The sequence below is a fragment of the Panthera pardus genome, unplaced genomic scaffold (genome assembly GCF_024362965.1).
Source record: "Panthera pardus isolate Hobbes unplaced genomic scaffold, ASM2436296v1 HiC_scaffold_4, whole genome shotgun sequence".
Taxonomy (NCBI): domain Eukaryota; kingdom Metazoa; phylum Chordata; class Mammalia; order Carnivora; family Felidae; genus Panthera; species Panthera pardus.
Window position 1 is genome coordinate 6,688,018 of NW_026526969.1, and position 15,411 is coordinate 6,703,428.

At 51.7% G+C, this 15,411-nt stretch overlaps 1 protein-coding gene across 1 annotated transcript in view; it reads right to left on the reverse strand.

Annotated features, from left to right (window-relative positions):
- HIP1 (huntingtin interacting protein 1) overlaps positions 1 to 15,411 on the reverse strand; it is a 149,901-nt gene that overhangs the window by 10,626 nt on the left and 123,864 nt on the right. The window contains exons 12-25 of the mRNA XM_053894029.1: positions 15,043 to 15,140; positions 14,610 to 14,682; positions 13,775 to 13,958; positions 12,918 to 13,006; positions 12,431 to 12,547; positions 10,795 to 10,896; positions 10,405 to 10,548; positions 9,794 to 9,929; positions 7,962 to 8,048; positions 7,664 to 7,771; positions 7,448 to 7,581; positions 1,945 to 2,055; positions 1,116 to 1,174; positions 630 to 723 (exon numbers count right to left, since the gene is read on the reverse strand). Of these exons, the coding sequence (XP_053750004.1) occupies positions 630 to 723; positions 1,116 to 1,174; positions 1,945 to 2,055; positions 7,448 to 7,581; positions 7,664 to 7,771; positions 7,962 to 8,048; positions 9,794 to 9,929; positions 10,405 to 10,548; positions 10,795 to 10,896; positions 12,431 to 12,547; positions 12,918 to 13,006; positions 13,775 to 13,958; positions 14,610 to 14,682; positions 15,043 to 15,140 (1,536 nt within the window). The remainder of the gene's footprint in view (positions 1 to 629; positions 724 to 1,115; positions 1,175 to 1,944; positions 2,056 to 7,447; positions 7,582 to 7,663; positions 7,772 to 7,961; positions 8,049 to 9,793; positions 9,930 to 10,404; positions 10,549 to 10,794; positions 10,897 to 12,430; positions 12,548 to 12,917; positions 13,007 to 13,774; positions 13,959 to 14,609; positions 14,683 to 15,042; positions 15,141 to 15,411) is intronic.

The following is a 15,411-nucleotide window of genomic DNA, read 5'->3' on the forward strand; positions in this document are numbered from 1 at the left end:
TCTCTCTCTCTAAGTAAATACATAAACATTAAAAAAATAAAGGATAGTTTTCAGGCTCAGGAATCCCTCCCTGGACCTCTGTCTCCTGAGCTGCACTGCACGCAGGTGTGAGAAGGAAACACGGCAGTAGGAATGCCCGCGGAGGACTGAGAAAGCCAAGCGATGATGCTGACCAGAAACTGGGATAGAGTCTGTCTGCGAGGAGTGGATTCCACCGTCAGAAACAGACATGGCCCCACCCGCTATGAAAGGTCAGCACCAGGCTGGCTCTTCTCATTTGCCCACTTTTCAAAAGCCCTCCCCTCCTCCTCCAAGGGCCCAGGCTTGCAATGCACGTGGGGTTTCCAGAGCAGGATCTGGCGATGGCGCCTGGATTAACGAGCCTGCACCTGGAGGCTGGGGCTGACTGCTCCCTGGGGACCTGGCAGCGCCCCAGATTCCCACGGCATCTGCGCTCGGCCCGGGGAAAGGGAACCACGCCCTCAGATGGACACATGGGACACGATGGCAGCAGCCGTGGATTTGACTGAAGGTGGATGAGTGTATGGAGTGGACAGAGCCTCCCAGTGAACTGGGAGTCTGTGAATGATGTCTGGTCCCCCCATCCAGGGGCCCTCAGCCACGCTTACCCGGCCACTCTCCACTATCTCTCTCTGGAGGTCCTTAGAGGCCACAATCAGGACCTGGATGGCTTGCATTAGGCTTGTACAGGAACCAAGGATCCTAGGGGGAAAAAAAAAAGGTCAGGGACACAGAACAGAGACCAAGAGCTATGAAACAGACGTTTTTCTTTTTCATGCCTAAACACAGGCAAACTTGGGATGGGAAAGGGGGTGGGGAATACGGTGGCGGGGGGAGGGGGGCTGGGGGTGCGGTGAAGCCTTGGAGGAAAGGTATGTGAGTGAGGAGACTTGACCGCAGACAGTTATGTGATGATTCTCAGGGTTTCTTTTCCCCTAAAATGCAACAGCAATATTATTAAGAATACCGTTATTGACAATTATACAGACTCAGCCAATGCCTGTGGCTGCTAATGTCCTATTGTAATTAATATAATCCAATGCAGGAGAGACTGATCCTGATCACCTAGGCACCACCACACTGTGTAGACTGACCTTTCGTTCACCTCCAATTTGACTCCTGTGTCCCCAGCTCGGGATTTGCTGAGCATCTCCTGTTGAAAACAAGCAGGGTATCTCAATACATCATGGGTACGGAGCACTCACTGGCATCCTGAAGCACCTTGTGTCCAACACCCCGTGGTAGCTGAGAAACCCAAATCCAGAAACGCCCATCCACGTCCTGGTGGGTTGGGAAAAGAGCCCAGACCTCCGATCTAGTCAGCGAGAAGCAGCCCCGGCAGGCTGGCTCTCCTGTCCGTTGAGTGTCCGTCTTGACTTTCTGGCACCCAGGCCGACGTGCACAGAACTCTGAGATATTGCACCTGCCAGAGGGGGCAGCGGCTAGGGGCAAACCAAGGTGGGCAGCCTGCAGCCTTCCACCAAAGGAACAATATGTGACCTTTCCAATGGTGCCCACTCAGCTTTTCCCCGACACAATCGAAACTGTTGGTGCGCGCCTGGCACGAAGATAAATGTGCATTATCTCATTTAACTCTTCCAACGCCCCTCTGAGGCAAGCACTATTATCACTGCCATCATCTAGAAACAGAATCTGAGCGAGGCTAATGGAACAACCTGTCACAAGTCACACGACGAACAAGCAGTCCAGCTGGAACTGTAACGCAGGATGGCCTCACACCGAAGGAGGTGAGGACCTTCTCCTTTTCTATGCCTCAGGGAGCCTGGGGAGTTTGGGTTGGGGTTGGTTTTACAGGGGCCATCTGTGGCCTGGATGGACAACTGAGACACGTCCCATGGGCAACGTCACACCCGAGGAAGCTGCAAGGGCCTGGCTTTAGGAGACGGGCAGACGCTTCCATACCTCTATCCGGGCCGTGGCGGTTTCAATGGCAGCTGACGTGGCAGCCATCTCCTTGTCCACCAGGTCCCCCAGCTCCTCCTGCTTGATGTCCAGGCCTCTGGGCAGGAGCTCCTGCGAACGGCAGCACAGAGGCTGAAATGACCCTTTGACTTCCTCTTTATTCCTCCCCGACAGACCCACAGTCCTCGCATGGTGGCAGAAGGTAGGAGAGGAAGGTCCCACTACGCAACACGCTTGTAGAACCCATGGAGGCCTCATCTAGAACTCGCTACTGCGTAAACCCTCACGCTCCACACCCCCCCCTTTCACTAAAGACCCCCCCTCCTTCCAGAAAGCCACCCTGCCTAACCCCACAAGGCCATTCAGTTGCGACTGCTTGGACCCTGACCCCACAGCTGCACAGTGTTGACTGTATTTGAGGCTTGGGAGGTATGTCAAAAACCTCTTCGAATGTGGGTGATGCCTTCCAACCAACACTCTGCCTCTTATTTAACTCTGTGTCTACAGCAATCATGAGGCAGTGACTCGTCCTGTTCTACGGATGGGAAGCCAAGGCTCAGAGAAGTCTTGACCACAGTCACACTGCTAATGAATGGCAGAGCAGGGATCTGAACTCAGGTCTGATGGCAAAGTCTGTGAATTCTGAAAACATTATGTGTTATGCCTCCAAGAGTATAAAACAGGTATGAATGGTTTAAAGAATAAGAAACGGGGTGCCTGGATGGCTCAGGTGGTTAAGCGTCCAACTTTGGCTCAGGTCATGATCTCGTGGTTCGTGGGTTCGAGCCCCGTGTCAGGCACTGTGCTGACAGCTCAGAGCCTGAAGCCTGCTTCAGGTTCTGGGTCTCCCTCTCTCTCTCTGCCCCTCATCCACTCATGCTCTCTCTCTCTGTCTCTCTCTGTCTCTCTCAAAAATAAATAAACATTAAAAAAAAAGAATAAGAACAATGACGCATGTATCTACCACCCGACCTAAGGAATAGCTTAAGAAACATCAGTATCTTTGAAATTTCCTTTGTATCCTGTTCTAATTCCATTTCCTGACATCCCTATTCCCTACCTTAAGATAAACACAGAATTCAGGAGAATGCTTTCTCATATCCTTTTATTATTATTATTTTTAATGCTTATTTATTTTTGAGAGAGAGACAGAGTGCAAGCGGGGAGGGACAGAGAGATGGAGACACGAAATCTGAAGCAGGTTCCAGGCTCTGAGCTGTCAGCTCAGAGCCCGATGCGGGGCTCAAACTCACAAACCATGAGATCATGACCTGAGCCGAAACTGGATGCTCAACTGACTGAACTACCCAGGCGTCCCTGTCATGTCTTTTTTTTAAAGCTCCATAAGAATGTATCCTTAAACAGTATAATGTTAAGTATGCATATATTGGTCTTTATTTAAAAAGAATCCTACCATATGTATTTTGCTTGTTCGTTTGGCATTGTGTGTGAGATTTGTTCTATAATGTATGAATTATTATTTTTTTTGTTTATTTATTTTGAGAGAGAGAGACAGAGAGAGAGACAGAGAGACAGAGCAAGTGGGGGAGGGGAAGAGAGAAGGAAAGAGGGAGAATCCTAAGCAGGCTCTGTGCTGTCGGCACAGAGCCTGACATGGGGCTCAACCTAGTGAAACTGTGAGATTGTGACCTGAGCCAAAACCAAGAGTCAAGACGCTTAGCCGACTGAGCCACCCAGCCGCCCCTGTAATGTAGTCATTCTATCCCTAGGCAAATGCACTAGAGAAACTCTTACATCAGGAGATATTTACACAAGTGACCATATGGCATATTTGTGACAGCCTCAAACTGGAAAGAACCCAAATGTTCATCAACCATAGACATCTAGCTATGTGACAGATAGATAAATAAATATAAACAGATATGTGACAGATATATAATTTGAGCTATAGTCACACGACAGAATATTACAGAGCAGTGAAAATGCATGTATCTGTACGGATGAACCTCACACACAGAATGCTGGAAAAAGCAAGGTGTATGAGAAAAGTCTGTAACACTTAGAACTAAAAATGTTACTTGGGGGAGAAAAGGACATAGTCTTTCTATTGTCTTCGTCTGGAACCCTGACTAACCATTCTACATATAACTTCTATACTCTATAAAATCTGTGCCACACTCTATATAATTCCTTCAGTTCTATCATCCAGCCCACTAATTCTTTCTCTAGCTTTGTTTAACCTGCTGTTGAATCTGTAGACTGAGTTCTGACTTCCAATGATTATATTTTTCATTTCTAGAAGTCCCATGGTTGTTTATCAAATATATCTGGTGACTTTTGAAAATGTCTTATTCCTTTGCCATGCTTTTAATGCCTTTTTTTTTTTTTAATTTTTTTTAACGTTTATTTATCTTTGAGACAGAGAGAGACAGAGCATGAACAGGGGAGGGGCAGAGAGAGAGGGAAACACAGAATCTGAAACAGGTTCCAGGCTCTGAGCTGTCAGCACAGAGCCCGACGCGGGGCTCGAACTCATGGACTGTGAGATCATGACCTGAGCCGAAGTCGGACGCTTAACCGACCAAGCCACCCAGGCGCCCCATTGCCTTTTAAAAAGTACTTGGAGTCGCCTCAGTCGGTCAAGTGTCTGACTTCGGCTCAGGTCATAATCTCACGCTGTCAGCTCAGAGCCCGCTTGGGATTCTCTCTCCCTCTCTCTCTGCCCCTCTCCTGCTCATGCTCTCTCTCTCTCTCAAAACTAAATAAATAAACTTAAAAAAGAAAACGTGCTGGAACACGTCAAACACACTCATGGTGAACTGATGTGCGTTGGGACTCTGTGAAAGTTCTTTGGGATTTAGGTTCAAAGTATATTCCTTCCGAGACCGTTTGGATCTGCTTCCACCAGGTACTTGGGCTCCTAAAAACCTGACTACTTTACACTTAATTTTCTTTCTTTTTTTTTTTTTTTAAATTAAAAAATTAAAAAAAATTTTTTTTAAATTTATTTTTGAGAGACAGAGCATGAACGGGGAGGGGCAGAGAGAGCGGGAGACACAGAAGCCAAAGCAGGCTCCAGCCTCAAACTCACAAACTGCGAGATCATGACCTGAGATGAAGTCAGACACGTAACCGACGTGTAACAGGCGCCCTGTATTTGATTTTCTGTTTGGGTTTTTTCAGGTCACGCAGGTAGTAGGAGATTTGGACCCTGAAACCATAGAAAGGTGGCTTGTAGTTAGAAATTCCCTAGGCAGCCGTGTTTCCTTCTCCCCCTACAGCTGAGGTTGAGACAAGATCTCTCCAACAGAGTAGGCTTTCCCCCCCACTTACTTGGGGTGTGATCTTTTGGAGTTCTGCTTTGGGGAGGAAGTCTCTGCATTCCAAACTTTTACCTTACTCGGGCTTACGTTTTGTTTTTTAGTCTCCTCTGTATGTGTGGCCCATTAAAATCCAAGCTCTAGGTCAAGAGATGGACAAACACCAGTTCCCGCGTCCTCTTGGTTTCTGATTCTGAGAATTTCCTTAGTTTTCGGCCAGTTCAGATTCAATTAACATCCCTCCCCCCCCCCCCACCACCACCAAATTTTATTTAGCTTTTTCCATGTCTTGTGCTGGGAAGAGCTTCTAAATATTTGGTCAGTCTTACTGCCAGAAAGGAAACCTACCCAGGATCTTGCTCTCACACTTTGCTTTTTTTAAATTAACTCGATTCTTATCTCCTCACCTCACGGTGTCCTACAGGCTTCGTGTGTGTCTACTGACACTGAGTTCTGCACAGCACGGGAGAAGATGCTCTGTCTCCAGCAAAAGGCAGACTGTGGCAATGCTCTTGGCCGCCATCAGGAATTTAATGATACTAAAATACCACCAGGATCATGTCATTCTATTGAAAGAAGGGTTAGCAATTCACCGTTATCCAGTCTTCCTTCATCCAGACCTTCACGGATCCCTACCTCGTCGTCCCACTTCTCCCCAGTATGAACCTTCCTCTCTATCCGATCTTTGTAACTGCTTTGCTCTCTCCATGTGCATATTCAATTAGTTAAACATTCACTGGGTGTAAACCCCCTGCCAGATATCACGCCAGGGACCAAGGGACAATGGAAAAAGGCTACGGGCTCTACCTTTGAAGACTCATGGGGGAAAGAGACAGGCAGGCAGGTACCCTGTGGCACTAGCCACCGACACCGTAAGGTGAAGGCGGAAAAGGGGGAGAGGGACCCAGAAAAATGAATAAGGGCCAGACTGTGACGGTCCTTGTATGTCACATTACGTGATTTGATTTTTGTCATCCGACGATCTTTGTTTTTGGAAGAGATCGGAGGAAAAAGAGACCAGAGGCAGACAAACTAACCAGAAGCCTGTTTTAAGAGTTCCGACGAGGGGCGCCTGGGTGGCGCAGTCGGTTAAGCGTCCGACTTCAGCCAGGTCACGATCTCGCGGTCCGTGAGTTTGAGCCCCGTGTCAGGCTCTGGGCTGATGGCTCGGAGCCTGTTTCCGATTCTGTGTCTCCCTCTCTCTCTGCCCCTCCCCCGTTCATGCTCTGTCTCTCTCTGTCCCAAAAATAAATAAAAAACGTTGAAAAAAAAATTAAAAAAAAAAAAAAAAAAAAAAAGAGTTCCGACGAGGGACGACGAAAATCTGAACTCTGGCCCTGATCTCTTCCCTCCCTGGAATTGGTATCATGACACATTTTTGGAATTAATGCGGCCTTGTACTGAACTCTTAAAACAGACTTGATTACTGCTCTTGTCCCGCTGTATCAAAATGGATGATTTCCTTATTTTTCTTTCCCAGAGAGACGATGTCTTGTCTCCGTACAACGACATCTACCACAATTCCCACTACACGTGACATGCTCACTACGTCTTTATTAAATCAATAAATATCCTGCTATCTCCATGTTAGGTGTTACCTGCCCAACCAGATACAAATCCTTAAAAACAGAGAAACTATGCTTATTCTTTTTTGATATTGTTTAGCATAGCGATGAACACACCGTAGGTTCTCAACTCATAGCCGATGAATGAAATATGACTGGAAAATTGGGCAGAGGGTCAGATTTTTCAGTGTCAGCTCTTTCTTTCCTTCCTTCCTTCCTTCCTTCCTTCCTTCCTTCCTTCCTTCCTTCCTTCCTTCAGTGTCAGCTCTTTCTTTCTTTTCTTCCTTCCTTCCTTCTTTCCTTCCTTCCTTCCTTCCTTCCTTTTTCTTTCTTTCTAACATTATTTTGGAGAGACAGAGCACAAGTCGGGGAGTGGGCAGAGAGAGAAGGAGACAGAGAATCCGAAGCAGGCTCCAGGCTCCGAGCTGTCAGCACAGAGTCTGACGTGGAGCCCAAACTCACAAACTGTGACGTCATGACCTGGGCTGAAGACGGACGCTTAACCGACTGAACCACCCAGGTGCCCCAACTCTCACTTTCTGGAGTCAAGTGGAAAGCCAGAAAGAACTGGCTTCGGACATCACCGACTCCCTGGCCCATCACCGGCACTCACCCAAGAACCATCGTAACTCCCCCCGGTTGAGACACTGGTCCTACCTCGCCAATGGCGGAGATCTTACTGAGGCAGCTCTTCATGGCTGTGCTGTCATTCTCAAGCATTCCTTCTTCCCCCAGGAAAGCCAGATAGGTGAGGGTTTCCTTGCCAAACTGTTTGCAGGCCTCGGTCAGTGCTGGAGACGTAAGACAACCAAAACTTTTGAGTCCTCCGCTCCCCCTGCTTATAAGACTGGCTCCCCCAGCCCCAGTACTCACAGTCAGCAGGCTCCGGTGGGGCTCGAAGGCAGGTGGTGCTAACATCAGCCATGGTGTCACTGGTCAGGTGGGCCAGGAGGGTTACCGAGCGGAGAAGCTCACTGATATCTGCCAGGAGTGTAAAGAGGTTTCTCAGCACTGTTCACGAGCCGTCACCGCCCTACCTCCTTCCCTGCTTGACAAGTTATATGCACCCCTTTCTTGGAGCATAGGGCCTGGTGGTTATTTCCGCAGGCAAGCGTTTCTGAACTCTGCCCAGCCGTCACTAGCAACAGACCCCATCCTTTGCCTTTCTTACCTTCCGGGCAGGCCAGATACTGGCTCCAGCTTTTTTCCAGTTGCTCAATGCAGCTGGAAACAGACTTGACCTTGGAAAGAAGGTGATCTGTGAGAGGGGAGACAGGGCAGAGTCAGAGCCAACTGGTGTTGGAGTCACCTTCTCCCTGTGAGGTCAAGCCACCCAGTGGATGAGTCTGCCTAGCAAGTGGCCTCAGCCCTGCGGGGGGTGCCCTAAGAAGGGGGGTGGGGGCGGAGATGGTTGACTCTGCAGGTACACGACTCTCTTAATGCAGCTTCAAAAGCTGTTCTTCTGAGCCCATCTGGTCCCTGAGCCAAGAACCAGGGCAACCACGTCAGCAGCTGAGAATCAGCCTCTCACTTCTCATTACTGCCGCCAAATCAAATCCAGGCCTTCCTGTTAAGTCTTTCAGGGCCCTTGGACTCTCATCACTCTCGAGCCCAGACCCCTGGCTCCGTGAGGCGAATCTAGGCTCATGCCGTGCACGCAACACAGCCGTCCCCACTCTGTGCCTCTGTGCCCTGGTCCACAGAGACCGTGTCCCATAGGAGTTAATATGTGGGCACTCAGGTCACACCGCATCGGTGTGGCTCCCGGTCCCACCATCACTGGCTATGCTCTCAGGCCGTCCATGCCAGCTTCCTCATCTGAAGACAGAGTAACGGCACCACCTCACGGCGCCATCGTGAGGATTTGCTGGGCCGAGGTATGTGAAGCGCTTACAATGCCCACGTTTCTGCCCCTCCACTGGCTCATGTCTGTCCTCTTCTGGCAAACCCCCGGCTCATGAAGTCTCTTCTCAGAACCTGCCCATGGCTGCCCCATTTCCTGGCATTTCCCCGGTTGGCGGGGCACTGTGTGCTCCTTCATTTGGGGCTGCTGTAATGGAAGCCATTACAGATGGCTTCCCTGGCGAAAAAGATAGGACAGTCCTGGCTGTACACGTCACCGAATGGAGACGTTTCTGTTCGATAATGAAAATCAACTATCAGCTGTTCCCTTCCATCCGCCTTTGTTCTCAGTGGGTCCTCTCGTTACTTCGCCAGCAACTACACATCACGTCACCAATGTCCTGGGCCTGGATGCTCTGCTACCTACTGTGCATGAAGGCCCTCCTCTCCTTTTTACATCTTTTTCTTTTGTTTATTTTTGAGGGGGGGGGGCGGTGGATACAAAGCGGGCTCTGTGCTGACAGCAGAGAACCTGATGTGGGGCTCGAACTCACAAACCGTGATCATGACCTGAGCCGAAGTCGGATGCTTAACCGACGGAGCCACCCAGGCGCCCCTGGCCCTCCTCTCATCCGGTGGGCTTCTCCAGTTCCGAATGCTGCCCAATCCGCATGACCTTAGGACTCTTGACCTTGCAGAGCGGGCCCCGTTCATAGCCTGTGACTGCATGGGTATTCTCATTGTTTCTACCCCGCCATACATCATGGTGCTCCCGGTGTGGGCTTGAAGCTCCTGAGCAACCACCTCTTCATTCAGACCACGTTTTTCTGTTCAGAGACGCAGGGCCATCTGCTCCTTCACCCCCTGATGCTTAGAGTCATCATCAGGGCTCTGCTCCCAGGGAGAGTTTCGTTAGCGTGACCCACTGCACAGAGCAGTCCTTATCACAACTGGGGGCTTCGGAAAGAACTACCACTGAGGCCCTGGGCCACACAGCTTCCGGCTGAACTGATCTTAGAGTGGGGGCTGGTCATCACCAGGAGACTCTGACAGGCAGCGGGCCGAGGACCCCCGCTCTCAGTGTCGCTGGGGTTCAATGTCAACACCCAACGGCAATGGGCTTTAAGGATTCACGTGTGCAACCAGGACAGGGGGACATACCTGCAGATCCGGCACAGCTGATCAGAGGGGGCTCCTCCAGCTGCCGCAGGGCCTCTTGTATCACCCGCTCCGCAGCATTCCTGGTCTCCACCAGAAGCATTTTGCGTTGGTCCTTGGCGAGCTGGCACGCTGATTCCTAGAAATGGTCCAGGGAGGTGAGAATCTGACACGGACCCCGTCATGAGCCTTCGAACAGCAGCCATCTTGATGCAGCTGGGATTCCGGCACCTTAACTCAAGTTGTGGCTAACGAGGCCCAAGCCAGTTCGCCTGCCACAGAGAACGGCCCTTTCCCTTGGTCCACAGGCGTGCGCAGGGGTGCAACACAGGAAGCTATGGGGACGGACCTCCTGTAACCCATTCTCCACGCCTGGGGGGAGTACCACGCACAGTGCTTCTCGTGTGAAGACAGGGAGCTTGGCTGTCCCTCATCTGCCCTGGGGGTGATGCAGAGCACGCCGGTGTGCGGTGCTGTGCCCACAGAATGCCTTCACGATCAGCCCAGAGGCCCCAGACGGTTTTCACAGACCGTCCCCAGCTCCCCGCCTCCACGGATACATCACCGAGGCCCACGGCTCGGACCCGGGCACCCAGCAGGCGTCTGTTACTTGCCTGTGTGCTGGATAGTTCCCGCTGGGCGAGTTCCAGCTGTTCCTGAAGAGTAGATAATTTCTCCTCCCGGAGGGCCACAGCCTGCACCAAGCCGCTCCGCTCCTCCTCTAGTTCCGCGAGCTGTGCCGCCCATTTGGCTTCTGCCTGCAATGTCGGCCACGTGGGAAGAGGGAGAATCAAACTGTCCGCTTCCCAGGAGTCCAGACCCACCAGCGGGCCGCACGGAACAGCAGGTGGTATCTCTAAGCCGCCACCTTCACCCTCCCCAATCACACACAGAACACGGATGGGACCAGCTTGGCCAGCTGCTGGATGGAGCTGGCCGCCGGGTGACGGCAGTGCCCAGGCCAGAGGGGAAAAAATAAGGGAGAGAAGGGAGGTGATGCTCACCTGGGCAGAAGTTTCCAGGCTGCTTTGGACAATCTGGAGCTCCTGTTTGCTGGTGGCAAGTTCTTGCTTCAAGTTGTCCAGTACCTCGGTCTGTTCTTGAGTCTGAAAGAGAAGAAACGCAGGAGCACTCTGATCAAGGTGCTGGTTGCCAGGGATAAACACCTGTAAAAATCCCCAAGCTACTGGGGTGCCTGGCTGGCTCGGTAGGTAGAGCATGCAACTCTTAATCTCAGGGTGGCGAGTTGGAGGCCCATGTTGGGCGTAGGGATTCCTTAAAAACAAAATCTCAAAAACAAGCCCCAAGCTATCAATGGGAGATTTGTGTGCTCTGTTGGAGGCAAGACTGGATGTGCCCAAAAGTGGGCGGGAGGAGGTGAGAACCCAGAGTATAGTGACGAGTCTTCTGGCTAAGTGGAATATCAAAGACGGGAGTTTTAGGGACATTTCCTAAGTGTCACGCTTCGGCTTATGATACTAATTAAAGTAGAACTAGTTCTTTTTTCTTATACATAGAAGGTGTTCTTTCTTATTATTTAAATAGAAGCATTACTGATACAAAACCGGATTGTTAATTCAGCCACCCCAACGCCTGCTATGTCGCTGCATCTTACCATCTGGAAACAATTCCCTTCTTTCAAAATTTCTTTTCTGAGTGGTATTTTTTGAAGAGCCCGTTGCAACCCATTAGAATTTACAGCTAACATTTTAAAAAAGGAAATAAACAAAGCAAAAAATATAACCACACGCATCCACACAGTAAGGCTGAGCACGGCTTTGTGAAATTTTACTTCCTACTCTGGGTCACAGAAAAGTGAAAGGCACTATCCTTTTCCTTTTTAAAATAATTTTAAAAAATTTTTTTAATGTTTATTTATTTTTGAAGGAGAGAGAGACATAGTGTGAGTGGGGAAGGGCAGAGAGAGACACAGAATCTGAAGCAGGCCCCAGGCTCTGAGCTGTCAGCACAGAGCCTGACGCGGGGCTCGAACTCACAAACCGCGAGATCATGACCTGAGCCGAAGTCGGACACTCAACTGACTGAGCCACCCAGGCACCCCTCTTTTTAAGTTTTTAAAAATGTTTATCTTATTTTTGACAGAGAGATAGAATGCGAGTAGGGGAGGGGAAGAGAGAGAGGGAGACACAGAATCCAAAGCAGGCTCCAGATTCTGTGCTGTCTGCACAGAGCCTGACGCGGGGCTCGAACCCATGGACAGCGAGATCGTGACCTGAGCTGAAGTCAGACGCTTGACTGACTGAGCCACCCAGGCACCCCCATCTGACATCTCCTACTGCCACCCACCCCCCAACTCATGGGTGTTCTCCTGGCCACAAGTCTCTCTGACACCCAGGTGCTTTCACTTCTCTCAACCCTCCCGGACTCACCCTGGACAAGCCTTTGCTGATGTACCTACTCAGCTGGACCGCCTTCGTCACTCCGTGCCTCTAATCCCCTGTGCATCGGACACCATGTCCCTGCCTCACGCCTCTTGTAATACACTTGTAGGGCTCTAACCCACTTCTGCTGTCCACGGAGCAGTCTTTCCACTGGCCTAGTGCCCCAGGCCCGCCTCCAACTCGGGCAGGCCCCTCCCTTGCCCCCCCCCCCCCCCCCCCGCCACTTCTCCCCCCTCACCTTCCGCTGGGCCTGGTCACTTATGCGCTGGAAAGAGTCTTCCAGCTCTTTTTTCTCTCGTTCCAAATCCGCCTGGGCTTGTCTGGCCACGGACACCTGTTTGGTCACCTCTGCATTCTGGATGAGAAAAGAACAGCGGGCTTATCTCAGGCGTAACATCTCAGGGACAACATCTCCCTTCTAGAACAAATGAGACAGCATTCAGGCTATTGGACACAGTAATCACTTTTCTACCTGGAGAGAAGCCAGAATGAAGCTGTCATCTTCAGATACTCAACGCTTAAGTATTTAAAAGAAGAATAACAAGGACGGGGGACAAACCCTTCGGGGCTGGCATCAAAGGTGGGGCTCAAGGCGTGGGAGGCAAGGAAGCCTGAAAAGCTGTGGTTCCAAGAAACGATGGTGAGCCCCTCAGAGTCGATGCAGGCACGGGAGTGGCGTGGGGACTGCCCAGGCCGCGGGGCAAGAGGCGGGTGGAGGGTCCTACCTTCCGTAGCAGGTCGGCGTGGTTCTGCACCAGCTCACTGTACTTTTCCTTTAGCTTGCTGTACCGCTGTTCATTGGCCTGGGCTCTCCCTGTTTTGTCAGGGGGCCAAGGTGAGCAGTGGACCCCTGCTGGGGGACCCCGTGCCTTCCTTCCAACACGCCAGAGTCCCTAGAACATACTCCTTTCTTTTCACAAATGCATGCACCTTCTGCTCCCTGGGAAATCCTACTGAAATAAACTCCTCTGGGAAGCGGTCTTTAAAAAAGAATCCACCTGACTCGTGGGGCGCCTGGGTGGCTCAGTCGGTTAAGCGTCCGACACCAGCTCAGGTCACGATCTCGTGGTTTGTGGGTTCGAACCCTGCGTCAGGTTCTGGGCTAACAGCTCAAGAGCCTGCTTCTGGTTCTGTGTCTCCCTCTCTCACTCTGTCCCACCCCTGCTTGTGCATGCACGCATGCTCTCTCTCCTTCTCAAAAATAAACCTCAAAAAAAAAAAAAAATCTACCTGATTCTGACGGCTGCACTGATTCGTGCCTCCTGGGCATTCACACACACACGGTATTTGCTTCATCAGTGTTTTTGGCTTTTATGGCAAGTTTTTCTTAGGCCATCTCTCCTTTGGACACCCCACCGTCACCTCCTGGTTCCCGACCCGGCATTCTGAGCAGTGTGGCACGTGGGGCTCTCTACCTGCTGGGCCCTAACCTGCCCCCCTCAGACTGGCAACACGAGGGTCCTTCCTGGCAGCTCTTCTGGGCAGATGTATCACCTGGGGCTCTGCCACCCAGCCCCGTCCTCCCTGTGAGCCTAGCCTGACCCTGCGGCCCCCACCCTCAGCCCCAGCCCGACAGACTCACTTTCTATCTCTGTCAGGCTCCGCTGGGCCTTCTCCGTGTCTTCTCGCTTCTTCTTGAGCTCATCCAGTTCCGCGCGGAGGAACTCGCTGTCGTCGACCGCCTGCTGCCGCAGGTGCCGCTGCTCTGCCAGCTCGGCCTCCAGCTCGCTGACCCGGCCCTTCAGCTGCAGCACCGCCCGCTGGCTCTGTGGGGTGAACTCAGCCAATGAGCCCCATGGCTGCACCGCTGGGGTCGGCCGGGCTGGGCTGGGCTGGGCGGGAGAAGCGGGTCCTCCAGGGTTTCCAGCGCTGATCCAATAAAGTACCCGAGTTTGCCTAACAAACCCACTCCCGTGGCCTCACGGGAATTGAGGGTTTTGCTCATTCTAAGCCACCCAGCCAAACACGGGGTGACAGCAGGGGAGCTCTGATCCTGTTAGGGGCCTAGGAGCAGTTGTGGGCGAGCTGGCCTGAGGGAGGAGGCGATGTGTGCCTGTCCCAGTGAATGAAGCCTCCGACCAGCCGTGGGCCTGAGGGGCGGGCCTATTCACTGCCCCGGCCTCCGCAAACAGCCACCAGAGTTACAAATCAAACCTTCTGATCGCCATGGGAAGAGAACAGGTCTTTCCAAGCACCACGGGGATGCTGGGCTTGGCCTAGATGCCATTCTCGAGGTAGTAAGAGTGGAAACACAGTGCCACCAAGACCACGAGAGGACCAGGTCTGTCTGGTCTGGGCATTTCTACTAATGAGTCCCCCCCACCCACACACTTAAAATGAGGTCTGACAAAGTGAAGTTAGTATGAAAACATCCCGTCCTGGTGAAGCCCAGAACCGGATCACAGCCTGAGTCCTACCTCAGTCTTCATGTTCTCTAGCTGTGCCTTCAGCTCACTGATGTCTCTGTAGAGTTGACCAATTAAGTGTTCCCTGGGAACAGAAGGAGAACAAGTTTGCCTCCACTGCGCCTCCACCCCTTTCCTTTTAAATGCGAGCTGGGAGATCAGAGGAGGAAGTTAAAAGCTGGTGTTAATGTGGGGAAAGTGCTTTGAGATCCCATAAATTATATGCTAAGACCCTCAGTGTTCCCAGACCTGAACCTAACACTCATGGGTCCACCGTTACTTCAGCCCCATTCGATTTCCCTCTGGGATCACGGGGCTGTGGGTCAAGACGTTTCTCTAGGGGGCCCACGTGCCACGGAGCATCCCGCCCCGGTTAGGTGCGGCAAGCCGGCTCCCGGCTCCACCTAGTTTCCCCACCCGCGGGCTGTGCCCAGCTCCCACTCACTTCTCCTCCTTGTTCACGCCGTTCTGACTGTTGAAATTGAAGGGGTCGCTGCTGAACGAGCTGCCAAAGATGTCATCAAACTTGTTGTCGAACAAGTTCTGTGGTGACCAAAAGGGAGGGAAGACAAAGTTAGAGACCCAGAGACTTCCGGGAAGGGGTCAGATGAGTGACATGTGAAAAAGGACCCTTTCTTAACTGGGTTCAAATCCATTTGTGGTCCCTCCCGGGGACCACAGGGCGGGGGGAGGGGGCTCAGTCTAGGTTAGCGCTTGGGTTAGACGGCAGCTGATCTTGGTTACAGTCAAAGGGTCTTGGCCAGAGCCTCTCTCGTCCTCTCCCGTGTGCATGGGGCAGCTGGAAGGGCCGCCC